Source organism: Telopea speciosissima, chromosome 1 (genome assembly GCF_018873765.1).
Source record: "Telopea speciosissima isolate NSW1024214 ecotype Mountain lineage chromosome 1, Tspe_v1, whole genome shotgun sequence".
NCBI classification, from domain to species: domain Eukaryota; kingdom Viridiplantae; phylum Streptophyta; class Magnoliopsida; order Proteales; family Proteaceae; genus Telopea; species Telopea speciosissima.
The window spans coordinates 55,186,224-55,213,895 of record NC_057916.1 but is presented as its reverse complement, the minus strand read 5'-3'; the positions used below and the strand labels follow the sequence as shown (position 1 = coordinate 55,213,895).

Below are 27,672 nucleotides of genomic sequence, written 5' to 3'. Positions count from 1 at the left end.
ACTAATATGACTATCATCGATGGCTCCAATGCAATTCTAAAAACAAAAAGGATAGTGTATGATTGATAAAAAAAAAAAAAAAAAGGGAGAAAGTTCTCTGTCCGGGAGTGTGGCCTATGCTAGCACTCCCATGAGTCTATCTCTCTCCTCCCCATTTGAAAAGACACTTCTTCCCCCTTGTTTTGAGGAAGAAAGAGATAGACACATGGGAGTGCTGGTGTAGGCCACACTCCCCGATAGAAAACTACTTCCGCCCCCCCCCCCCCCCTTAAAAAAAAAACATAAAAACCATACTTAGCATACAAAAAAAATGATAAAATGATTGCATATTATCTTAAAATAAAGATAAAATTTATGTTTTGAACATATCTCTATTAGAATTGAATTAAAATTTTGTGGTGTGATCCTTTCTCTTGCCAATTTTTTCTAGCCATTAGCACCCGTCCATGCAAAACTCCTGAAAGCAACGATCTGCATGACCACTCAAAATCTCATGGACCATTATTGATCATGGATGTCTACCATCCCTATAAGGCTCTCTAGTGTATAGGTTTTGGGTGGCATGTAATCATGAGGCTAATGTAATAATGTCACCCTCATCACTAGATGAATCATTACTGCACTGGTGTATTGTTGCCATAACTGCTACATATCCACAATAATATAATATGTTTAGATATAACCCACATTACACCATCAACATAATTACTTAGAACAAACATAGATATAAACAGTATTATACAACAAAAGCATACATTAACCATACAGTTTAAAAAGTACCATCAAACACTCAAATAAATTGTACAACATCATAGAAGAAGCAACAAATTGTTTCCAAAACCTACCAAATCAAACATAATACAAATTGTCAAGTTCAAACCACCCAAATTAAACATAGCATAACCAAATCAAAGTTTAAATCTGACCAACACACTATTCTAACTCCAACAACCACATCCTCCTGTCAGACCTACAACCAATGAATGTCTGCCTCCACTCAGGTGATTCCCTAATTTGTTGTAAGGCCTTCAGGTTCATGTCTTTAGGTATATCAGGTATTTCGTCAAGGACACGTGTATATGCCAAAGAATTGGTGTCGATAGAAGAAGCTGTGGGAGTCACTAATGTGCCAAGGTTAGAAGCTGCAGATATTGCCTCATTACTTACAAATGCCTTCTTTATCTTTATCACACACAATTTCCCAATAGAAGCCAAAGCCATTGAGACATCAGTGGACATACTCCGATTCCTTTAAGCTGTTGGAGTTCTATCTTGTCTATGGCATACAGGCTGCCTCTCCTCCTCAACCTCATTGACCTGTATGTCATCTAGACCTGTCTGAGTGGGGTTGGTTAGTGTAGGTCTTTCTTCATCAACCTCTAGATCATCAAGCACTCCAGGATTCACCCAATCTGAGGCCGAATTTAGTCCACCATTTCCACGGGCATAAGAATCTACAAATATCATTTGGAGTTCAAACCAATGTGTCAAACCTTGAGTCTGATACTTTTCCATCCTGGATGTGCCTATATACAAAATGAGATACTATATTAGACATGTATTATATACAAACCAAAATAACACGAAAAAAAAAATAGTTTAAATCAGACCAAAACAGGTAACAATATAATATTTACCACTATAGTTCTGTCCTAAACACTGTCATCGTCAACATAAGTATCTTGGTAATTGAGTTCCATCCGAACCCCGTAGTTTCAAGCAATGCCTTAAAGTTACTACTCTATTCTCATCTTGTTGAACTTGTTCCTTATCTGTTCTCTATCGAAATCCCAACCAAACGTGGCTTCTAACCGGGTTTTAATGTCATCCCATCCAGTTTTGCTGAAGGTTGCCCCACTCTTGTTACCAGACCTCACTAGTGGACCAATTGGCAGGCCTAAATTTTGATTTTGATTTTGATGAACTAGCCATAATCTTTGACAAGTATGGATTATATTTGATTGCTAGTTAAAGTAGGACAGATTACATAAAAATGCAATTAAAGTGGCAACACTAGTCAAATTGACTCATCATATCAAACAACTAAAAAGTAGTAATAGATCCAACAAGAATAATGTGGTAAGGCACTCCGAAGGATAACATATCATGCAGATTCAAATGCAATAGCATTGCTTCAGTTACTATGTTTCCACTTCAGATGGAATATATCAGCAAATCTTCCCACAATGAGTAAAGGACATAAAAGGAGTACTGAAAAGCAAGGATGCATTTTGCACTTATGGCAATTAGCTTACAGCAAAATGACTTCTTTAACATAAACACGATCATATTGTATTCTAAAATTAAAGAGGGGAAAAAAGAAAAAAATTTACTTGACAAAGTTTAAAGGAATTGATGTTTCAATCGTGAAAAACAAATTAATAATTTCATTTATCTAGTGTAGCTTTACCAAAACGAGGATCTTATTAAATGAATGCAAATATTCTGAAATTGTTTCCAAATTTCTAAGCAATGGGCCTTTCAGGAGAGAATAGAAAATTTTGAATGTCGTGGAGTTGAAATGATTTCAATTTAAACAAGTAAGAAAAAATCTAATCCATTGCAAGCTAGAGTGAAGACCTGGCTTATATAACAAGAATGATAGCAACTGATACACAAAGAGGTTAAATGATCCTAATGGAGTTTAAGTTTGGCGAATATCATGAATCACTATGGAATGCAAGTTCATGGTGATGCATATATGGTTTAGAATTTACAACCGAATAAAGCTTAGAACTAGGAAAGTATCATACCAAAATATGGGTTATAGTTACTAGCTGGATGCAAGGGAAAACACTATGAAAGCTGATGCTAGAAAATTAACCAGAACAGATAAGACGTTGCAAGGAGGAATGTGCCTTCTAATATTCAGTACACCATAGAATATTTAATGAGTAGTCAACAGCAAGTAAATAACTTCATAGTAGCTTCGGTATCACCCAGTATTACTCAGCTGCAAAGGAGAAAAAAATAGAAACTAAAGTGAACCAATGGTGAAAAAGAGGATAGAAAGGAAGAGTGCGCAAAGTTAAAAGAAGCAAAAAAAAAAAGATTCAGTTTCTTTCTCTTATGCAACTGTAATACCCTATCCAAATGACTTGAATCGATCTAAATTTGATAGGAATCAACTTAAAAACATGGATATCTCTAACATATTTCCAATTCATGAAACCATAAATTAACATATCAAACATGGATATTTGCAAGTCCATCCATACCAACACATATTATATCACGGATTATGTACATTGAAATCATAGAGAGAGACAGAGAAAGATAGCAAAACAAAGAAAGATTGAGAGAGAGGTAATAAATTATCTCACAGATTATGTATGTTACAGTGAAACATAGTTACAAATTTTAAAAGCCCTAATATTTGCTCAAAATCTATACTTTTTAGAAAATCAGATTTCTTCAATCTAACACCCGAGGGTCTACATCAGGCTTTCTCTTATCCAATTTCTAAGACAAAATTCAAATGAAGAAAAATTGGTAGGTCAGATAAAAAATAATTTGAATCATATAGAGAAACAGAGAGAGATAGCGAAATTGAGAAAGATTGAGAGAGATGTAATGTCTTATCTCACAGATTATGTACATTACAATGAAACAAAGTTAAAGATTTCAAAAGTCCTAAAAGTTTCATCAAGAACCCTATAAAATCCATACCTTTCCGTTTCTAATTTCTTCGATCTAACACCAGAGGGCTTACAACAGGGTGATTCTTACCAATTTCTGAGACAAAATGGGAGGAGAAGGTTTGGTAGGTCAGACCAAGTTCCCAAAACGAGATTACATATCGTAAAAAATAGAGACAAAGAGAGAGAGAGAGAGAGAGAGAGTTACAGAGATAGCATTTGGGTTAAGACGAACTCACAATGGCCTCCTGCTTTGTCGATCTTTAGCCCTTCTCCTCTCCTGCAACTTCACGTTGCCTTCAAGTGGTGTCCTTGAGCCATAGGTCTCTATTGGGTTTTTCCCGAGTTTTGTTGTTCATTTTGTGCTTTTGATTTGGTCTGCATAATGAAAAAATAAAATCATCTCTGAGGTGTTATGTAAATCACGTTCCACATATCAATAATATAACCGGTTCATTCTAAAAGAACAATAGAACAAACCATTTTGCCAAACATGTTTTACATGTTTTTCCATTATTGAAAAACGAAAGAATGCCAAACCGTTACCAAACGAGCTCTTAAAAATTGGAATCACAAATATTTCCAAAAAAATATGATTTTAATATTGGTAAAATTTGAGCATCAGCTTAAAGATTTTAAACTCACACCTTGGATAAATCATCCAAATCTAAACTGTTGATCCTTGATAACAAATCCTAAGTGTTCATTTATTTTACCCTTAACTAGGTAAATTGGTGAAGCATCACATAGAAGTTAAAACTATAGCATACATCAAGATTTTTTTTGGGTAAAAACCATAGCATACATCAAGATTGAAATTTATTAACTTTGGTTTCAATCTTTAAATTTGATTAAATTCAAACTTCAGTCATTTTTGTTTTCTTCCATGCAAATATCATTTGTGAAACTTGAGACATTCGAACAACTTTTCATTTGAAAAAGAAAAAAACTCATTACCAGTTTTGAGTCCATGAGATAAATATGCATGGATGGCTATAAATTTGTATTGTGGGTTCAATCTTCTCATTTTATCCCAAAACATCCTAGGGTGTGGATAACCCCCCACACCTTAGATGATTATACAAAAAATTAGAAAACATGAAGGAAAATAAAAGGCAGATTTGGTTTATGCTAAAACCATGTATGCTTATCTCAAATAGGGCTTCTTATGTTTTTCGATATCTCCTTCTACAACATGTACGTTTTATAGTTTTAAGTATATTTCCTGAAAGAAAATGATCAAATGATGGATTAATATATGTCAACTATTTCATGAGCTTATATGACAGTATAACAATTGATTGACACGTTTGTTAAATTATATGTCAAGTTTTGCTAAACTATTGGAATAGTTATAGTGTAATAAGATCTTGTATTAGCTCTATAAATTTGAGCCATTATACATAGTAGGTGTTACACCCGCACCCGAAATATATCCTAACACCCCGGGTCAAATTAGACTTTTACCAACGGGTAATGCCACGATGGCAATGGTTAACCCCTGCGACTTTGAACTTTAAATTTTCATTATACGTATCCCCTCGAAGCCTTGAAAGTACGGGCCAAAACCCGGTAACTTTCCTTGAGGTTTGGGCCCTGACAGTAGCAACGGAGTCCCGAACGGACTCACTAGACTGGTTCCGTTCGTGGATCCGTCCGTACTGTTTCTTACCCTTTTGAAGTATTTTCATGTGGGACTCACATCCCCGTGTCCCGGACACCATAACTAGACCTTTAGAACGAGATGGACTCCCACCCTTACCTTCAATTGGTTAGTTGGACCATGAAGGTGGGCCCACAAGACTTAATTTAAATAAATAATGAATTCTTCTACTTAGCTTGAACCAAACAAGCCCTAGAATTAATGAGTCCTTTATAAGACCTAGGGCAGACCCAAACATGTCCTAACTAAATAGATTAATTAAGTGGTGACCTTGGCCAAACAGGCCCTAAGGCTCATTTAAACCCAAAAGACCATCCTTAGTCTTAGAGACATTTAGGCAAACAAGCCCTGAGGCCTCTTTTGGTCCTTAAAAGATAGGGCTTAGCCCCATATTCTCCCCTCTCTCCCCCTCCAAGCAAAACCGTGGAGGAGAAGAGGCAAGAAAGAAGAAGAAGAAGTAAGGAAGAGGAATGGGAGGGGAAAGGAAGAAGATGGAAGGCATGCCAAAGGGAATTGGCTGCCCTACCTCTCCTCCTCTTGCTGTCCGGACAAGGATTAAAGAAAAGAAGAAAAAGGGAAGAAGGAGGAAGAAGATAGTGGATCTTCAAGGCTGGCTAGGGCTGGGATTGGACCTCCACTCACCAAGGTAAGCTCTATCTCTTGGTACCTCCCTCTTATCCATTTACACTCTTGATTTGAAGTAGTTTTCCTGAGCTTAAACTAACCTAGGGTTCCATTTGGGACTCAAGGTGAGGCTTGGCCTTGAATGAGACCTTAATGGTGAAGACCAAGCTTTAGTGAAGGCTTTCTATCAGTTGCCTTGCAGCTTTAGTTGCTAATCCCCTGGTTTTCAAAGCCCAAACTCTATATTGGACCAAATGGATTTAGATCCTTATGTGATCTTGGATCCATAAGGTAGGCCTAGGTTCTAGTGACCCTAGGGAGACCTAGGATACCCCTCCATGACCTTGAGTGCCATGTGAACTCCAGGTTCCAAGCTGGAGGGGAAAACCTTAAGAAATCTCGAAAAGAACTCTGATAGATGCACGAACGGAGTCACCGTCATGGTTCCATCCGTCAGCTCGTCCAATATATTCCGGTAGCTGGTTCGAACTGATGTAGGAACGAATTTACTTTGTTGCCTCCGTTCGCAGTTCTATTCCCTCTTGGGAATGTCTCAGGGATTGAATGGATGCAGGGATGGATTCATAAAGAGGTTCCGTCCGTGGTTCCGTTCACTCTCGGGTGTGTCTCAGGATTCGAACGGATGCAGGAATGGATCCAAGTGGAAGTTTCGTCCATGGATCTGTCCCTCGTGTTTTGACCCTTTGGCCTGAACGAAGTTAGGGATAGACTCACCCTGTTGCTTTCGTCCGTGCTGTCTTGGTTGAAACTTAATTTTAACTTGGGTCGCATAACATAGGACCCCCTATACATCTTTTGATGTTTGCTCTTGTATTCTTAGGCTACCAACTTGATGGATAGAAGGTGCACCGGTGAGATTCATGTCAACCACGTCGGGTGACACCTAAGTTCGGTGAGTGGGTTTTGGGTGATTTGTTTGGGCTTGGATATATATATATTAAGCAATCATTATCATGCTATTATATGAATTATAGGCATCTTGTGCAGTGCATTATTTATCTTAAATGTGAACTGCTTTGAATGTGTTGTGACAATGTTCTCACTATTGTATCGGGATACGGTGTAGGGTGTACTTGGTGTTGGAACCCCAGAATTAATTATGAAACTTGTTAAATGTCATCCTGATCTGTATGCGCCGTGCCGTATTGGTACCCGGGTACTAGATGGAATGGGACGTTGATGCACTCAGAATATCTCTCGGGATGATAGGACTTGCATGTAGTATATCTGTGGCTAGGATTCTTGTTCCCTTATGCTACGACCCTTACCAACAGGGGTTTATGTGTTGGATAGTCTGAGCACATGTTGCTTATGGGGGAGAGAGGCCAGGTCAGAGGTAGTGATGGCTATCGAGGTCTCCCACTGGGTGGTCTGATGGCTTCTACCGGTATAGGCTCCCTTGTGATAACTGTGATTTTATTGTGGCGAAAAGTTAAGTGACCCACAGTGTCTCCCGAGTTATCACAGTAGCATACACTTGACTTAGAATTTGTATGCTAAGTGGAAATGAATTAACATTAGCATGCATCATGAATTGTTTGAAATTGTATGTTTGTGTGTATGTGCATTTTCCTTTGCTCTCTCACTAGCTTGTAGAGCTAACCCTGTTGCGCAACCTCTTTTTAGTTGATATGCAGGTAATCTCTTGATGAGCACCTATGGATGCGAATCAAGTGGAGTCGGTGGCTGGGACTTGGATGTCGATGTACACCCAAGAATGATGCCCTAGTGACGTGATTTAATTATTTATTTATGTATTTATCTTCATTCATGTATAAACTTTATGTGTAAATATACGGAGTGTACTGGATGGATACGGAGTATTGTAACTGTATTATGTGTTATCATTAGAGAACCGATGCTCTATATTTATATGATTTAAATGAATTTCGCTTCCACTAATTCTGTAATTGGAACGATTTATTCCTCTAGATACGTTCTCTGATGTTATCATGACTTGATAACTGGGTGGACTGTGGCTCGGGACACTGTATCTGTGATCCTGGTAGTATTGGGATGACACCTGTCGTCCCAGTCACCCCCTTTTTCTTGTAAAATACCCTTTATTGAGATGGGGGCGTGACAGTAGGACTTTGATTTAGTCTAATGTATTTGATTCATTTCTGTGTGAAATTTAAAAAATATATTGGATTTTTAGAATTGGGTACAATATTGTAACATTTCGACCTTAATATGGCTACAGATAATGCAATTATAAAATAGCATGATTATGTAGTTTTTTGTGGTTTTGTGTTATTATGATACTATGCCAAAATTCAAATCATGGCTTTCAAGTTGTTCAATATATATGTATTTTTTTCGGGTAAATTGATTGTCTAGATTGCTAACTTGTTGGGATAATTTGCATTAATTTGAGAAGGACAAAATAGCTCTTTGCATGTTGGGTTGTTGCAAGTAGTTGTTCTTCCTCATTATTTGGGCTAGCTAGTGTAGAATGTTAAAGAAAGTATATGGTTTGCTAGCCTAGGATGCGAAAGAATATTTGCCTATATATGAATTTGATGTAGGCAATCTTGTCATTGTTTGTTTGCAATTTTTATTATTTTCTGCATCGTTTTAGGTTTATGTTTTTCTACAATCCCAGTCAGGTCATAGTACAAAAGGGAGTTCTGCTCAATGTCAATGATACTTTCAAAGAATAATGCAAAATTTGATAGTCTGGTGGAAGTTCTATACTCATGAAGATCAACTCTCCATTAAAATGAACAAAAAAATTACCCAAATCAATATTTTTTTAACTCTAGAAATATATGACTAAAGTGTAGGTAGAAACATTGAAAAGAAGTTGAATATTCTATAATATTGAGTGTATGCTTTGCATATAATGCCCACGAGAGATCCTTGAATAGGAAATTATAATCACAATGATTTCATAGTAATATTGATTGTATGCTTGGCATATAAAACCTTATCTGATGAGGAGAATTCATAAGCTCTGCTCTTGGTTGCTTCAGCTCTCTGAGAAGCCTCCCATCTCTCTGCAAGCCCATCATTACCTTCAAACATTTAGACAACTTCAAACATCTTTGATCTATGCTTTAGAAAGAACTAGGTGGACAAGAGAGCTACTTGAATCATCTCCTCAAGTTCAATTCTATCATAGTTGTTCTTGTCACACACCACTCCTTATCACCAGGGTAGTGTGACTATGATGCACACATGCACCCCAACAGCCACCAAGATATCATAAGTAGTAGCTAGCTCTCACAGTCCCCAAGTCGCATAATCATAATCAAAGCAGCGGGAGATAGTATAACAGTATAAATCAGAGTGCGGAAGCTAAGTTGTGTATCATATAAGTAATCGTGTGTAGCATTATCCATAAAAAACAACCATAGTTCTCATCATAACATAAGTACTAAATATCCACAAAATATTACATCAAAAGAGGAGTACTAAATACAAGAGTTGGGGCCAAGCCCACCGAATACAACCAGACTGAAAAATAAAGTAAATGTATCTTGAGGACCCTATCCTCGATCACTGTGTTCCATAAGCACACTCGTCACAACCACAATCAACTCCATGTCCCTCGCACTCTGGAACCCACCAATCGTCACCATCATCAACTACATCCAAACCATCATTTTTGCCCATTGGCACAATAAGTCCTGTGTCACAGTCTAAAAAAATGGGCACCATGTGGTGTGAGCTTCACTAAGCCCAACGAGTAAATTAGAACATACAAGCATGTACATATAGTCCATGAATGCAATGCACATGAATGCATGAATGAGTTCATTTTAATTATTCATCTAATAAAAACTAAGTCTGGGGGTTAAAGTACTATTGTAACACATTATGTAGTATCCCTGGTGCCGAAATCTTCTATTGGTCACCCAACAATATCAAACCCTAGTTGCGAATAGGAGCCTGCCAGTCCCCGAATGCGCCATGGGTCAACTAGCAAGCCCCAAAAATCCCGTCCTGACTTTTGGTCCTGGAATCATCCATCGATCACCCAAACTCGGTCCGCCTTCGGTAATAATCACATCGTGCCGCGAAAATGGTATCTCAAAAAATCTTGTCAAGCCTACCATTGTGGGTTGTCCAACACCTATCCCCCTGTTGGCAAGGGGTGGTTGTACTGGATTGTTCCATCCTAACCAACATACATCCGTGACACAAGTCGCATGTATACATATATATGTGGGACCCACATTCATAATTACCCATTTCAGGGCATGAAAACACTTGTGGATGTAGCTTGCGGTTGATGTATGCAACATCCATAGGGTTCTGCCCCATGGTCCTCAAGAGCTGATTTTGGCTCCGAATGACCCGGGGTTTTCTCTAGTGCTCTCGTACACACACGTGGATTTTTTCAAAGTGTTTTAAATGGTCCAAATGCGTTAACTACCATGCATGGTTGATTTAAATAGGTGATGATCAGTTACTTACCACCAGACATCCTGAAATAGTTTCAGTGTCATCTCCAATTACTCCCCTGCCGGGCCTACATACAAAGTTCAAATTAGACATGATTTGGGTGTGATTATAATAGGAGGGTTAGGCTAAATAATGAGAAATCCCTCTGACGGTTCCAATGATATGGGGTATGCCACATTCCTCATTGAGAAATCCAGATAAATCCCTCCGCCTGCTTTTCTTCCCTTTTCTATTAACCCAAAATGGTAAAATGTAGCACCACCTATAAGAGATTGAACTGTTCAATTTACGATACAGAACTCCAAAAGTTAGAAAATGTGTGTGTGTGTGTGTGTGTGTGTGTGTGTGAGAGAGAGAGAGAGAGAGAGAGAGAGAGAGAGAGAGAGAGAGAGTGAGTGAGTTGTGCTAAGAGCTCTTGATCTCCGCTGACGCGGATGAGAAGAGATAGGCTGAGTGAGTGAGTTGTGCTAAGAGCTCTTGATCTCCGTTGACGTGGATGAGAAGAGATACCTGAGTAAGTGAGTTGTGCTAAGAGCTCTTGATCTCTGCCGACGCGGATGAGAAATCCCGAGCGAATGTTCTCTACTACCTTATAGGGAAAAAGATCTCTGTTTGGTGACGCCCCCTACACCCTCTCACAGGGCATCGTGAAATGATGCACTTGCCCCCTGGGTAGATGCCCAAGTATTCTCCCTCATTGGCCCAGACTCTGGTGTAGAGATCCCTTGCCCTACCTTTTATTTGCTTTTTCCCCCCAAATAATCTAGACATTAGACTTCAACCAAACTAATGGGCTGTGGAGGTAAAATCAGTAATAAATAAAATAGACATGATATATTTTTAACATTAAAGATTAAAGTTATGAGACTCAATGGTTTAGATTTAGGGTTAGCGCGCTACTACTACTCAACCCTTTTAATATAGAAAGGATTGCAAATATTGATAATACAGGTTTATCGGAAGGACATAATTGTCGAAGTGAAAAAAAGATACGGACAGCTAGCTAACACTGCACAGTACCGTAGGCAACAGGGACTCTCGTTTTCCTCTTTCTGCCATTTTAAATTCCCCGCCACCATTTGGTCGTTGGTTTGAAGGTTTTCCCGTTTCCCCTCCCCAGCTCTTGCAGTTGCAGAGAGGAGGGCCTCTCTCTCTCCGCTCTATAGATCGCAGAGAGGCTAAATAACACGTTCTCCTTTCTCTGTGTGCGTTTCTGTCTTCTATCCACTGCTGTATCACTAGTTCTGGTTTTACTTGTCGTCTACGTCTCCCCCTCCTCTTGTTCCCCAGTTCTTTTGTGTTATTCATTTTAAATTACGCCATGTTTCAGATGTTCAGAATTCACCATTCATTTTTTTATTGCCCGGCGATTCCTATCGTCTGACTTAGTTTTTTTTTTTTCTCTAGGGTTTCATGTTTTATCTTGTCCTCACTGAATTGAAACGCCATCTCTCTTCTTCTCTCTAAGCTTATGAACAGGTAGAAATATGTTCTTTTTTTGTTAATTTTGATCGTACCTCTGGCTTACTCTCTATATGGTGTTCTAATCTAAGCTGATGTCTTTACCCAAGTCTCAATGGTTACCGACTTTCTGCTTCCTCGGGCACCATTGTGACTTGTGAGTGCTGTCGAACTGTCAACAGTTGGATAGGCATATGAAGCCCATTTATGCAGGGAAATCCGGTCATGGATGTCATTTTGATCCATATCCAACTGTTGGCAACTCAGTATCTGTCCCTCATTTTCTTTTTTAAATAATTTCTCTACCTAAAGATGAACATGGAAAATGAGAGAACAGTCTCAAGGTTAAGTTAATGCTGTATGCAGTAGTTCATTTACCTAGGATCATATGGTTTCAATGTTTCTCTCTTGCAGGATCTATTGAGGAACAGCTTCGGCAACATGGGAGACTCTTCAAGGTAAATCCATAGTTTCTCAAATTTAAAATGAGTCATCGTTCTGGTTCTTCGATGACTAAGGGCTTTCCCAATAAGCCACTTTCCATTTGATTGAAGATCAGAAATTCATCATGTATGGAGGGGGTAAATACTTTTCAGTTGATTTCATGTTCATGTCTTTACATCAGTGGATGTTCTGATGCTGTAATATTTCTATGATATTGTACTTGTAACACAATTGCATCTTTTCCATAACGGTTGCATAAATTACCCTTTATCTGTACCATCCATAGCTAGGAGACACCTATGAGATCCTGTTGCGTTGTTGTTCTTCCAATCATATGATCCTATTGATGTGATAAACTGCAGCATCCGAATGGGTTATTGGTAACATCCAACATTCATGGTTCATAACAAATTGATTTTCATATGGTTTAGATTAATGCTTGGGTTGTCTTTTAGGTTCAGAGTCTTCAGACTATTGGAATATTCTTGATTGCTTTTTATATTCTTAGTGTCAAGGATTTACAGAATGGGATCAGGGATCAAATCAATCCCACCCTGGATCAGTCTGGATTGGATGGGACAATGGATTAGGCAATCTTTGGCTGATGCTTGGCTTAAGTTAACCCGGATGCCAATCCTAGCTAAATCTAAGTTGGGGTATTAAGGTCATCCTGATCCAGACAAGAGTGCTCTGATACCGAATCCTTGGGTGGTGTGCTTTGCATGTCTTCAGTGTAGATGATGAATTTCTATATAATTGTATCATCTAGATTTAGCATGCATTACTTTGTACTTTTTTCCCTTTGGGCATGTAACATTCTTACTTTGTCTTTAGTGCAGATGGTGAATTTCTATATAATTTTATTGTTTAACATTCTTGTTTTTTTTATTTTTTATTTTTTGAGCTAATAAACACTAATGGTGATTTCAGGTGGCTAAGCTATTTATTTATTTATTTCTTGTTGCACTATTTTTTATTTAGCTATTTTTTTAGATCTGTTAATATTACAATGGGATGCTTACAGGTAGGAAACCAGAAATACACATCAAGTTCTTGTTGCAACTCATTGACATCCGTGTTATCTGGCAGGATGAAATCATGTGATGAGACTCATGGTTCACATAAGATATCATCTTGATATCCATTAGGGATTTAGGATATAATTTAGTATACGAATAGGATTGTATGATATGAATAGTGTACAGGCCATGAATTACATTGGTGTTCTGTGCTTGATGGTTTATTCTGTGTGTTCCCTGTAATTGCTAGATTCCAGTAATAGTTTCTATTGGTCTAATGGATAAAAGAACTTTCAGGAAGGAAACCAGTAACACAATTAGAGTGCTTGTTGCAACTGATTGCCATCTGGGTTATATGGAGAAGGATGAAGTACGACGACATGATTCGTTTCAGGCATTTGAGGAGATATGCTCAATAGCTGAGCAAAAACAGGTCATAATCATCTGATTTCTTCTTGTTTACTACTCAGATTCACGAACAGCTTAGATATATGATGCTAAATTTTGTTCCCATTGGTCTGTTATTACTCCTAGGTTCTATCCCTAATCTTGCTCCTGCTTCCAGCCCTTTTAGAGCTCCAACTAATGCTGCTTCATTAGTTTGCTTGCTATGGCACATGTACTGACTGTTCGTTTATTTATTTATTTTATTAAAAAAATTTAATATTTTCAAGCTGGTCACATATTCCTTCCATTATTGAAGCTATAACCAAAAATCCTAAAAATATCAATCAAAAGCCCAAGGTCAACTTGTGTGAGAGCGCGAGCAAGAGAGAGAGATCTATTATATCAGGATTAGTAATTAAGGAGCACTATTTTTCATTGTTGGTTGCAGGTGGATTTTCTACTTCTTGGAGGTGATCTTTTCCATGAGAATAAGCCTTCAAGAACAACTCTAGTTAAGACCATTGAGATCCTCCGCCGCTATTGTCTCAATGATCGACCAGTGCAGTTTCAAGTTGTCAGTGACCAGACGATGAATTTTGCAAACATGTATTATTTTCTTTCTATTCACTTAATTTCCCTTTTCAATGTCTTATTTCTTTTCCTTTCCTTCCATGTAGAAGCAAAAATTCCATTTACTTGGAAACTAGGAGAGAGATATGCAATTTAAGGAGATAGTGCTCTAAAAAAGAAATTGACGAACAACAACAACAACAACAATAATAATAATAATAATAATAAGGGAGCTTCTGCCCAAACCAATGAATAAACTGACTATACCTCACTGATAAACACTCCTCCCAGAAGCTCGACATTTCCTCCAAACCACCACAGCACAACATGGCAACCAACAGTGCACTCACCAGTATTTCACTCTATCAGTCTATCTTGTAACAAACTTCCACACACTTGCCACAGCCAGAAAACAACAATCACAAGGAAATATTAAAAATCTCAAAAATGGGAATAGTATTGCAATGCAGAAATAGAGCAGGGTTCAGCCATGTGGGTTTTTTCCCCCTTGTGGTACCTACTCCTAACTTGGCCTCAGATGAATGAGGTTCTTGACCTTTCCTTCCTTTAGGACCTGTTGCTGCACTCTATTGCCATCTATGACAGTCATGTGGTCATGATCAATTGTTTGATCCCTCAAACAGGATGTTGACACCTTCTGATACTAATATGGAGGGTTTTCCCTCACCGTAACCCTAGTCTCATGCTATTCACGCTCTCTGATGTGATCCTGGGGTCAAAATATCCTGTTGGGTTCGGCCCACCCAAGCTTGTAAAGGCTCTAAATGCAAAGGTAATTGCTCGTATGTAATTTCTATAACAATCTAGCACTTTATAAAGGTAAATAACAAATAGTGGCAATGCTGTAACTTATTGAAAGTTCAAACTACTGAAGGGAATTAAGTAAGTGGAAGGTTACGTATAAGTGGGGAGGGGTAATCTTGGAATGGGAAACAAAATAAGGATAGAAGGGAATAATGAGACAAAGGGGTGGGTAATATGGGGAATCACTTCAAAATATAATAACGTGGAAGAGGAGAGGGATTGTCTTCAACCTCTCGACTTCCAAATATGACCAGCAGCAACCGAATTCAATTCTCATGAAGAATCTCCATCAAACAGAAATGGATCGATCTGAAACTCAAAGGGAGGAATCACAAACTACCAACCCTATTAAGGATTTAAGGTAGCTCATAACAGAATCCAAAGGGCAAATGAATAAAGTATTATTTAGACATGCAAAGTGACCTTGCAGTAGAAATGATTGCAGTACTGAAATCTGAGTAACTCTCACAGAATGGATCTCAGAAAACAAGACCTTTGGGGTCTCAGTCGATCAGGGAGGAGGGGTTCACACCCAAGGTTACTGGCCAATTGGGACTGGTCTAATGATTCTGTAGATCAAAGATTATAACCTCTATAGTTGTCCTAACAGAGAATAGTCCAGCAGCAAGTTAACAGGGCCAAGATAAAATAAATAAAGAGATGCAGGAAGTCAGAAGAATAGAGAAGAATGAAAGATGGTAAGATAATGATGGGAGGGAAGAGAAAAGAGAGATAGGAAGGGGATCATGCAGGGGAAGGAAAGAGAAAAAGAGAGATGGTACCTGCGATGAGGAGGGACATTGGGAAAGAGGAACAACAGTCGACCAGCAGGCCACACAATGCTTACCAGCGTATGCAACTCAACTCAATATCATTCAATTATTTAAATTCACTCTCACGATGGGGATTACAAGCATATATATAAAGAAAAAGAAATTCCTAAAAAGATGGAAACTGTTGCTAAGAAGGAAACTACTTCGTAAAGGAAAATGAGATATGATCTACTACGGATCTACTTATCCTATGTAAAGCTCCCATAATTGAAAATTACAAAATAAACCAGAACAAGGTTGGGACCTGGTTCATCTTAGTTTGAATGGCCAGACTGGTCAAGCCGGTTCAACCACAAATCCGCATCACCATAGTTGTTAAGGCGGTGGAGGGGTGCCTAAGCGCTTAGGTGACAAGGCGCCCACCTAGGTCTTGCCTAGGCAACCAAGGCGTCCAAGTGTTATTTTTTATTTCCCCTATCCAGTTCGGGTATCTCGGTTGAAATACCCATAAATGGTATTTTTCGTAGAAACAGTATTCTTGTGTATTTCGATGACCCCCGATACAGAAGAAACAACTCTGGAATTACGAAATCTGGGACTATAAAGGTGCATTCAATCGTCAAAAAAGAGGATTTGATTGAGTATCGAAGAGCAAAAGAATTTAGGCCAAAATGCAAAATGCAAACGCTCTTTTCAAACATTATTTTGTATGTTACAATATATGCCTTACATCATAAAAAATCAACATTAAGCCAAATCAAGTCATCAAAAATCAACAGTAAGTCACATCAAGCTATAAAAAATCAATATAAAGCCACATCAAGTCATAAAAAATCAATATAGAACTAGAAGACAGCAGAACTAAACAAGCAAGCTATTGGAAGTTTGAAACAATCAAAACATACAGTTGTTTTATATTGTTCTTGTAATTGGTCATTTTCATGGTATACCTAGTCTCACATTTGGTTTATACCGTTCTTAGAAAATATAATTTTATCTATAAGTAATTAAACTGCTCTCGCTTGTTCTCTAAGAAGTTTGAATGGTCAAACAATTTATTTTTACATGAGACTTTTTGCATTAGGGGTAGCATAGTTGTGAAGGTGTCCAGGTGCCTTTGTCACGCCTTAACTTTTGGTGTCGCTTAGTTGGTGTCGATTTGGTTTCTGATCCCCTCACTCACCTTGGTTCGCCTAGGCACCTTGACAACTATGTTAGGTAGAGCACAAAACCAGCTTAAAACAAATCCAATTTTGCTTAAATCTGATTTATATTGAAGGTTATGTTCCGGTCAAACCTTAGTTGGTGTGTGCGAATGTTGTCAAATCGCTTTGAATGAACATATTTTTTTTTAGATGTCAAAACAAATGGATATTTTACCTCTCTTTTAGTTTTTAGCAATGTTTTACCATATTAAGATATATGAAACTTTTAGATTTGAGAAAAACCCCACCATTGGAAAGTTGAAGATTTCACTTACCGTCGAAAATCTAGTTTTTGTTCTTGAACTGGGGGTTTACCTTTTATCGTTTTGGAATTTGGTTTTTTAACTATTTTTATTAGATTCAAATAACTTGCTTATTTATGAATATTGAATAAAATCTTAAGTAAATGAAATAACAAATAAAAACATTTATTTAAATGATATTTGGCATAAATAAGGGCCAAGGCATTCAATACCACTAAGGCGACAACTGCCTAGACCCCCCAAAATCCACCTGGCCGCCTAGGCATTGACGCCTTGACAACTATACTCATCACTCTCTCTCCCTTCCTCCCTCTAGTCCTTTGAAGGAATCATTTATTTGTCACTGCCCAGTGACCTGCCCGTGTACATGGGTGGGTCCATGTGACAAAGGACCTTGGATCCATATCATAGGTAAAGTTTCAGCCCAAAATGAATAAGAGAAGTGGGCATAAAGTTTGACCTATGGTTTCAAAAAGTTGTAACATTGCCAAAACATGAAAATAAATGTAAATTAGAAAATTTAGCTTGTGGGGTTTGGGGTTTATAACTTGATATGAAAAAGGTCAATCACTGTCCATATGGCCAAGGTTTAAAGTATCGGTATCGGAAGGATGATTTTAAGAGACGTATCGTTTCATATCTTATCGGAGATACGTATTATACACTACAGATACACATGGAAATGGTCAAGATACACATGGAGTTACACTTTTGGAGCAAAAAACAATATAAAGAAGCAATATATAACATGTATCATGCATAAACACTAGAATGGAGAACAACATATAATGAGACAAGAGACTTTCATCGATTTGAGTACAAATCCTTGTAAATGATCAAGTTTGATGCATCAACTAACTTAGTTTTACCTAAATCTATCGATTTATAGCAAAAAATAGGATTAAAAACCATGATTTAAACACAAAGATCAAGTTTTTCTGAAACCTACCTTTTTCTGGGAAATTTACTTCAATCCTATTCTCAAAAATAAAATCATAGTCTGATAGTCACATGGGTCTTTAATGGCCGTATCAACGTGTAGCAGTTGGTATCGACCTGATCGGTATGTATCGAGCTGTATCGGTCCGTATCGACCGATACATACCGATACTCTCACAGAACCTTTAACGTATGCATCGTAAGTATCGGGTTCGATCCTATTGTATCCGGTCGTATCGGCCGATACAATACGATACCAATCGAGACATACTGTTTTTCTAAAAAAAAAAAAGATACGTATCGGACTGATACTTTAAACCATGCATATGGCAATGCCATGGGTCCCATACCAGATGCATAGTATGGTTGGTCATCTCTTTCCCAGTCTGTACTGACTGTAAACCAAGCCCATGGGATTCCAATATAGAAGTATTTACCCTCTCCCCTTTTTTTGGGTATAAATAACTCAGCAATCACATGTAGAAGAAGGCATCTGTGATTTGTAATAGCTTTGATTTGTTTTACAGGTTTGGTCATGTAAATTATGAAGATCCTCACTTCAATGTTGGCTTGCCAGTGTTCAGTATTCATGGAAATCATGATGATCCTGCAGGAGTGGTATGGTGTAATGCTAAAAACTCTAATATCAGATTAATTTAGTGTAATGTATACTTTATTATGTCATTCACATAATGTTACAATTCTCATTTTGAGTGACTTATCAGAATCCTTTTGAACTATTTGCAATTGTTGGATGTTATGCTTGTAATGTTGTTTTGGTAAGGTTGGCCCTGCCAGATAGCTGTGTGGTGGGTAGTTTTTTTTTTTTTTTGGATAGGTAGACCTCAAGGAGAGTTGAACTCATGACCTCTTCTTTGTGACGTGTTGGTCCTTGCCAACTGAGCAACCCCCTTGGGGTGTGGTGGGTAGTTAATGCAGGGGCATGATCACTGTTCTTGTGTTGGATTGTTTTCCGGTTCAAAACCAAGCATATTAACCAAGGGAGGTTCAAACCTGGAGACTAGAACTTGTGGGGCCCAATTTGAAAGTGTTTTTTAGCTTGCGGTTCCAGTTTTCCTGATTTTGAGGAACCGTATCCTCATCCAAGTTGTGGGAATATTTATTTATCGATTGTAATAGTGGACTGAGTTAGGATATCTTTTGGGTTGTTTTTTTGTTTTATTAATTAAGTTAAGATATATAAGGACACTCTTAATTAAGTTGTTAAGATAGATTAGGACATTCCAAGTCAGCCAATGTTAGAATAGTTTTTCCTTTTTATGTTTGCTTTCTTCTTTAAGACTTGGGTTAGTTAGGAACTCTTCTAGAAGCAGTCTGCGGCTGGAGGATGTTTTCTTATTTATTTGAGTTACATGTTTGGTAGTTAAGTTATCCAAGTCACTCTGATGCAGTTAAATCACCTAAATGGGCTTATTTTATTGGAAATAAGCTTTGACTGGAGGAAGTTTTCTTATTTATTTGAGTTACACGTTTGGTAGTTAAGTTATCCAAGTCACTCTGATGCAGTTAACTCACCTAAATGGGTTTATTTTATTGGAAATAAGCTTTGGGTTGGGTTATATATGTGTTGAGCCTTTGGTCCAAAGTGTTTTTATTGTAATAGACCACTTTAATGAGCCTATAAAATGGGTAGAGGCTAGGCATACGTGACTAGTTAAGTGTCTTTATTTCTTTATCTTTTAATTGTTATTAAGTGTTTTAGGCTGGATTAGGATTCTATAAGTCCAGTCCTGTTTTGAGTCAGTTTTTTTCATTATTTTAGTTTCCTAGTCAATTTAGGTTACCTTATTAGTTGAGGATTGGGTTAGGCCTTTCATTTTTTGTGTTTGAGTATGTCTTTGAGTCTTCTATGTAAGTTTGTGAGGTGGTCCAGCGTTGTACACGAATTTGATGAATAAAGTTTGGCTTTTGCCTTTGGTTCTGTGGTGATTCAGAATGCTCTTCCTTGTGGTGATTCAAGGTGTGATTGGTAGTGAATCCAATCCATACCTTCCAGTGGGAAGCCCAGGCACTGTTCCTCTATTCTTTGATCTTCGTTTAAGCTTATTCAACTCAGTAATCTGTTATTCTATAACCTGCAATCAAATTCAATTCTGTTCCTGCGATAGAGGATTTTCTTTCCACACTAGGATTGCTGGAATTCATGCTTTTACAGATCTGATTTCGATTCTGATTTCAGAAAACCTTTGTTGACAGTGGTCTCACTCTCGTTATTCTAATATCTGTTTCTGAATCTGCTGCATAAATAGCATAGTCCTGCTCCAAGTAGGATTCGATTATTGCTGTTTTGAAGGTCATTCTATATCTGATACATACTGATCTGTTATACCTGACTTCAATGGCATTAGTTGCGTTTCTGTTGGGCATATGAAATCTGTATTCTTATCTGTCATTTGATTCCTAGTTTGACTAATTTTGACCTATCCTAGTCCCACTAGTAGTCCACATCAGCAGATCTGACCATTGGATATGTCTTAGATTTTCAGCATTGATTCTTCCCAATAAAAGAGGCACTCGACGAGCTTTATATTGCTGATCTGATTTGTTGATCTTGTTTTATGAATTTTCTCTTAATTCTGGAAAGTTTTCACTCTGTTATCGATCCTGTTTGGTACTGGTTTCATAATGTAAATCAGAACCACATTACACTCCTTTTGCTGTCCACGCATGGAGAAGTTTTTTTAGTCTTTTCCTTGTTATTTAATTCAATTTAGGACACTGCCACATAACCCCTTGATATCTTCTTATATTTAAAGCAATGTAGCCCTAAGGCCAGCCCACGATTTGGAATTATGGAAAAGAGTTGCTTTGTTTTTGAAAAGTGAGTTGCATGCTCTCTCTCCTCTTTGCCCTCCCCGTGATTAAACTTTCTGTTCTCTTCTTTCTTCTCCTTCTCTTCCATTGATCTGAACCCACCGCTAGCAGATCCTCCATCAGTAGGGAACTGGGAAGGACCCATAGGAGGGAGACAGTATGGATGGAAAAGTGAAACTAGGCTGTCCAGGAAGCCTTCTACTGGCAAGACAGCATATCAATTTCCAACCAGGGAAGGCTGAAGATGGGGTTCTATTAGAAGTCTTAGCTACTAACCTGCAAAGACTTTACCGGTAATGCTGGATTATCTCTTCCCATACTTTTAAACTACATTGGCTTGATTATCATAACTTACAGATTATTCTTGATGAAGTTAAATTGTGACCCTTGGAGAATGAAATTTTCATCCTTCCATTCATTGTGATGGAAGCTATAATTTGGAAAATAGGAAGCTTGTTATACTGATTGGTGTTTTCAATTCGCTTGAGGTATGAAATTTTGAGCAAATTATATAATTATGCCAGTTACTAAATTTTAATTGAAGTCAGTGAAGCCTTTCGATATTTCGAGTGATTCTGGCTTTTTTGTCAAAAACCACTCAAAATGAACAAAGTGATGCTATTTCACCAACAAACAATTGGGGGAAAACCAGTTTGTTTTTTCTTTCCCTTTTTTTTGGGGCCAACATTCGTGATTTTGCACTGGATTCAAGCAATCGTTTCAAGCCAAACAATGAGTTGATGGAATTTGAAGGTATTTGGCAACTTTTTTTTGGGGAGGGGGGGTTCTCATTACAATACCAGGAAAGAGCCAAATTACCCCCCTCTCTCTCTCTCTCAGTATTGAACAAAAGTCACAAACAAGTGACAAATGCATCAATAGTACACATGTTTAATGGATCTAAACAATTGTATAGGATTGGTGAGTTGATCTATTCATTGAAAAAGGAAAACGTAACTTGATGATTTCTATGTTTTTTCACATCATTTCCTAGTTGCGAAGTCAACCTATTTCTGAAAATTTGGTTCCTTGCTGTGGAGACATAGTGTTAAAGCAGTCCTTAAAAATGTGAATCTCATTTCTTGTAGCCGCTGAACCATGGTATTGAACATTGGCAAATTTTGGTTGAAATCACCAAAATGTTTCAGTTTTGGCTCCTGGCAAAACTGGGTGGGGGGGGGGGGGGAATGTTCTGTTGATTTTAGTAGGAATCTACTTTTTTTGGGGGGTAGGTCAAAAAATCAATGTGGTTTTGGTCAAAATCACCAAAGTTAAAGTTAGTTTAGTTCTCACTCCACACCCCCCCTCCCCAAAAAAAATAAAAGAAGTTAAATTCAGAGTTTTTTCAAACTGGAGGTCAAGCCGAAAAGAAGCCAGTTCCAGTCCCCCCCACCCCCCCCCCCCTTTTCTTCCAGTTTTTCCAGTTTTATGGCATTTTAGGGCCTTTAGACCAGGCTGAAAATTGAGGCCAATTCCAGTCTAACCTTGTCTGACGATCTTGTCAGGTCCATTTTAAAAACTATGGTTGAAATCATTGAAACATTTCAGTTTCTACTTTCTACGATGACCATGATCAGGACATTAATTAGAAATCTAGAAGTTTCCCTACTTGGCAGGAAACCTGATGCACTTAGCTGCAATTTTAGTTTCAAAATATTGATCAGTGATTAATATCTTTAGTAGATTATTATACTGTTCGTCTTACTCCTTAAATGTTGTTAAGCTATTGAAGGATCTACGTTGAACATTGACCATTAAAGACTGCATTTTGTGGCCATTTCTTATTTGCTGTAAACATTATATTTTGTGCGATGGTGTCAGGACAACCTTTCTGCGATTGATATCCTCTCTGCGTGCAATCTTGTGAATTATTTTGGGAAAATGATTCTTGGAGGATCTGGTGTTGGTCACATCGCCCTCCATCCTATTCTTGTCAGGAAGGTTGGTCACAGTGAGCTTTTACTGTTGGGAGTATGCATTAAGTTACTTTTGAAGTGGCCTATCTTATAGATTTCACTACTGGAAGTATGTCTTTGCTTCTTTAATTATTACGGATTGACTTTAAATTCTTCTCCTGGCCGGTTTTCAGGGTTCAACATCTGTAGCTCTGTATGGCCTAGGTAACATCAGAGATGAAAGGCTCAATAGAATGTTTCAGGTGCTTCCCACTTCAAGACTTGGTACAAATCTTTATCATCTCTGTGGGGAGATTTTTTCTGATGATATTTCTAACATTTTTGTTGAATTTACGATATGATGCCTCAGACACCACATGCCGTACAATGGATGCGACCTGAATCGAAAGAAGGGTGTCCAGTGTCAGATTGGTTCAACATTCTGGTACTCCATCAAAACAGGTAAGACATTGTTTGAGAGACTGTTCTTTCACACTTGAAATGAAGAGCATTTTGTGGAAACATTAGACTTGATACTTTATGCATAAGACTTCAATTGCTTTACTATGTTCACCATTCCATTTCCATGTCCTGCAGGGTAAAGTCAAACCCTAAAAATGCAATAAATGAGCACTTCTTGCCACGTTTCCTGGACTTCATAGTATGGGGGCATGAACATGAGTGCCTGGTTGACCCTCAGGTGCCATCGATGTACCTTTTTCTGCTTAAATTAATCTCTTCTTCAGTATCCTTCTAAACATAGTTTCTAATTTCCACAGGAAGTTCCAGGGATGGGCTTCCATATAACTCAACCGGGATCGTCTGTTGCAACTTCTCTAATTGAGGGGGAAGCAAAGCCTAAGCATGTCCTTCTCTTAGAAATTAAGGTCTTTCTTGGTGTAAATTCCTATTTTGCATTTCATTTTATGGCAGCATTATCAGTGCCCCCCCCCCCCCCAAAGAAAAAAATAAAAAATAAAAAAATAGGAATGATTTTTAAATATTGATGCTTTCCTTCTATAGGGTAATCAATATCGTCCGTCTAAGATTCCATTAAAGTCAGTGAGGCCTTTCGAATATGCTGAGGTATGTAAGCTAGTAGCATGCTATGATCTTTTATTGAATGGATGTCTCTTACTGTGTTCATTTCCATTGTGTAGGTTGTACTAAAGGATGAGAAGGAAATTGATCCCAATGATCAAACATCCATTCTTGAACATTTGGACAAAGTGGTAAAAGTGTTCCTGCTACATTTATTAAAGATATTCAATTTCTGAACTTTGGAGGTCCTTGGTTTTTAGTTTCTTTACATCAATATTTTATGGTGACCGCATATATTTATTTATATCTTAATAAGATCTAGTTGCTTTAGGTTGGAAATTTGATTGAAAATTCTAGCAGAAAGGCTGTCAGTGGATCAGAGATCAAGCTTCCATTAGTCCGAATAAAGGTTAGTACACTCTTTTAGCTTAGCTTAAGGTATCTATCCTAAAATCTGATGCTTTTTCATTTTTTAGAGCTTCAGTTGTTTATCATTGAATGAATTCAATGGCACATGTTATTCTTTGTTTTGAAAATACTTTCGTTTGGAAAAACTCTCATGCATGGGGCAGATTTATATATAGATTTCAAGTGAGCAGGTCCAGGTTTCAATTGACCTCTCTATTTCAATAAGAAATAGAATTCAACGTATGACCTGTGAATAATGAAACAACAGCACAAGTGATTAATATTCTCTAAAGGACCAACCGACCAAAAATAACAAAGCAAGGACATCCCCATAGGTATTCCTTGCACCGTTTACATAGAAACCACTTGATGTAGGTAAATTAGAAAAGTGGGCTTATTTAGTGGAAAGCCTTGGGCTGGGTTACATGTGTTAGTGATGCAGGGCATCCTTTTGATCCAGCAGCTGGCCCATCAAAGAAGGCCCAACCAAAGTTTAATGCCCAGGTCAAGTCCAAGACCCAGCCCAAGTTCAAGTGATGTAGATCAAAATATGAAGAGGAGGCCAAAACACTGTTCACATGAACAGTGTCACAGCCCCTTATTTTTGGCTTGGTGAGAAGATTCCTTGAAGAATTGTGGGGGCAGATTAGTCTTTCAAGTATTAGTGATTCAAGTCCTTAAGTGAAACTGTGAAAGGCAATTTTGTCTTTCTTCTAAATGTAGTAAGTTGAACTGATGGGGACCACAGGCTGGAGATTTCAGCTGCAACAATTAAGTCATCCAAGTGGGTCCTACGAGGAGATTTGAAGACTTAAGAAGATTTTATTATGTTTGTATTTTTATTTTAGTCCTAGTTAATTAGAGTAGTTTCTATTTTCATGTTGCAACTTATTATGTTAAGTTTCTATTTCTCTTCTTACTTGAGGTGCAAGTATAGCCCTCTTTATATTGTAAGGCTGTTTATGCCTCTCCACGATTTCTATAGTGAATGAAGAATGCTTCTAGCAAATTATGTTTCCTTTTCTTAAGTTTGATTGTGACTTGATGGGCTGAAGGAGCCTGGCTAAGAGAGCCAAATCCACCTATCCCAACCTTTCCATTGTCATCTTCTCCATCAAGCCTGAGAATTGCTGTAATCATTCCACTACCAAGGATACCACTCAGTTGCTGTTGCTGCTATTCCAAGTTGTTGCTGCTGCTGCTGGATATCATCATTCGAAGGTTGAAGGTACTCCTCCAACACTGTTGTTGCTGTTGCTGGTTACTCCATTGATTGAAACCATTGCTGCACCTCTGCAACCCCATAACTGCAAGTTTCTAATTTCATTACTCCCCATTCCATCCACAAACCATGCTGGGTTTTGAAGCACACCATCCCCCATTCATTCCCTCCACTCGATCCTCACTTCCACCCCATTCGACAGGCTGAAACCTTCTATTTTCATTCCACCCCCATAACTTCACTTCTACCCATCAGAACTTCACCAAACTTGCAGCAGAGCCCCCTTCCCATAGATCCTACACTCGATCCAAGTTAGAGTCCAAACTGGTGGCTAGTTTGGCCTGCAGAAAATTAGTTTTTATTTTGGGAGTTGCTACCATATCTTCCAATTCAACCATCAGAATCAATTGAAACTTTCAACAGTGTTTCTTCCCTAGACAAGCATCATTCGATCCAAGTTTGGTTACTTTCTCATGGCTGGTTTGATCTCTACTCACTAAGTTACTAAATCTGAGTTTACCTTCTATTTTAGTGACCTGCTGGTATCTCCCTCTTCAGCCATCAATCAAAGCTGAGATTTTTAGGGCTTCATTACCCTTATTGGACCTTTACTTGTTAGGAGTATCAGTCCCACACGAGTTGGGGAACTACTGGTTCTGGAGTTAGCAATTTTCTGATGCTAAACCTCTGTTTCAGACCTGCGGTTACAGTGTTTTGGCTGCTATTTGGCTATTTGTGTTGTGAATAATTGGGACTAGGTTAACCCTAATCTAGTCTTGCATTATCAAGACCAGTCCAGATCTGTCTATCTTGGACTGATTTCAATTCTGGCCCTCATAGCCAAATCGTGGACCTCTTGGGGCAGTCAAGTTCTGGTCCCCAACAATTAGTTTTCCTTGAGTCTTTTCATATTTCCTAGGTTACTTAGTCCTTTAGAATTTCTTAGTGTCTTTTAGAATTGCAAGAGTTAGTTAATTTTCTTTGTTTATGTTTTCTATGTATTGGGAGTGGGGTTCAATGTTTTGGATTTGTTTTCTATGTAAGGACAATGGCGGGAATGGGAGGAGGGTTAGACACAACTAACGGATCACTGGACACGGTGGGCTGATCAGAAAAATAAGACATACCTTCGAAGAAGGTGACATCTGCACTCACAAACTGCCTTCTAGTCAGAGGGTCATATCACCTATATCCCTTCTGGGTCCTAGAGTAACCCATGAAGATACATTTGGTTGACCGAGGGTCTAATTTATCATCATGGAGATGGAGATTATGAACAAAACAGACACACCCAAAAACTTGAGGAGGCAAGTTGAAACTCGAGACGTCGGGAAATAAAATAGAAAAAGGGGATTTGTCGCTAAGGACAGCCGAGGGCATTCAGTTAATCAAAAAACAAGCAATAAGAACTGTATCGTACCAAAAATGCTTGGGCACTTGCATATGTAGCCATAGTTGTCATGGCGTCGCCATGGCGTCGCCATGGCGCCGCCATGGCGTCCTGGCGTTGGGAGAGGGGGCATATCGAGCTACGCCATGGTGGATGTCAATATATCGTTCGATATGGCTTCCATGGCGACGCCATGGCGTCGCCATGGACGCCATACCACGATATGTTGGCATATCGGTCGATATTTGTACATATAAAAGTTAGATTAAAATTTTTTTTTTTTAAACCATTTAATAGCTTAGATGCTTTGCTCCAAATCACATACACTAAAGAAAGACTATTGCTATCAAGCTTCAGTAAACAGGTTAGCCTATCATTTGATTTTTACTATTGCTTTCAATTATTTGATAGGTTAATCTATATTTTCAATTTTTCATACTTTCATATACACTAATGGATATTAGTTACACTTTCATGAATTAAACCATAGTGGCATAGTATATTAGTAGTAGTGTAGTACACTTTCATGTTGATTTTTGATGTTATAGGACATATATTATAGCATACTAAATGACATTAAAAATACAGAAAATAAAAAATTAAACATGGTCGACATGCTCGCCATGGCAACGCCATGGC

At 38.1% G+C, this 27,672-nt stretch overlaps 1 protein-coding gene across 3 annotated transcripts in view; it reads left to right on the top strand.

Moving 5' to 3' along the window:
* The first annotated feature begins 11,777 nt into the window (after positions 1-11,777).
* The window catches only part of LOC122646826 (double-strand break repair protein MRE11-like), a 46,725-nt gene continuing 30,830 nt past the window's right edge, over positions 11,778-27,672 (top strand). For 2 of the 3 annotated variants that reach the window (XM_043840442.1, XM_043840435.1), the window contains exons 1-13: positions 11,779-11,835; positions 12,232-12,275; positions 13,578-13,713; positions 14,116-14,273; positions 18,770-18,860; positions 22,899-23,018; positions 23,167-23,235; positions 23,343-23,434; positions 23,570-23,672; positions 23,752-23,859; positions 23,996-24,058; positions 24,133-24,204; positions 24,345-24,422. In XM_043840442.1, the coding sequence (XP_043696377.1) occupies positions 12,259-12,275; positions 13,578-13,713; positions 14,116-14,273; positions 18,770-18,860; positions 22,899-23,018; positions 23,167-23,235; positions 23,343-23,434; positions 23,570-23,672; positions 23,752-23,859; positions 23,996-24,058; positions 24,133-24,204; positions 24,345-24,422 (1,107 nt within the window). In that variant the 5' untranslated portion in view covers positions 11,779-11,835; positions 12,232-12,258. Of the gene's footprint in view, positions 11,836-12,231; positions 12,276-13,577; positions 13,714-14,115; positions 14,274-18,769; positions 18,861-22,898; positions 23,019-23,166; positions 23,236-23,342; positions 23,435-23,569; positions 23,673-23,751; positions 23,860-23,995; positions 24,059-24,132; positions 24,205-24,344; positions 24,423-27,672 lie in introns of all 3 variants that reach the window. The other variant, XM_043840448.1, reaches the window with a different exon arrangement.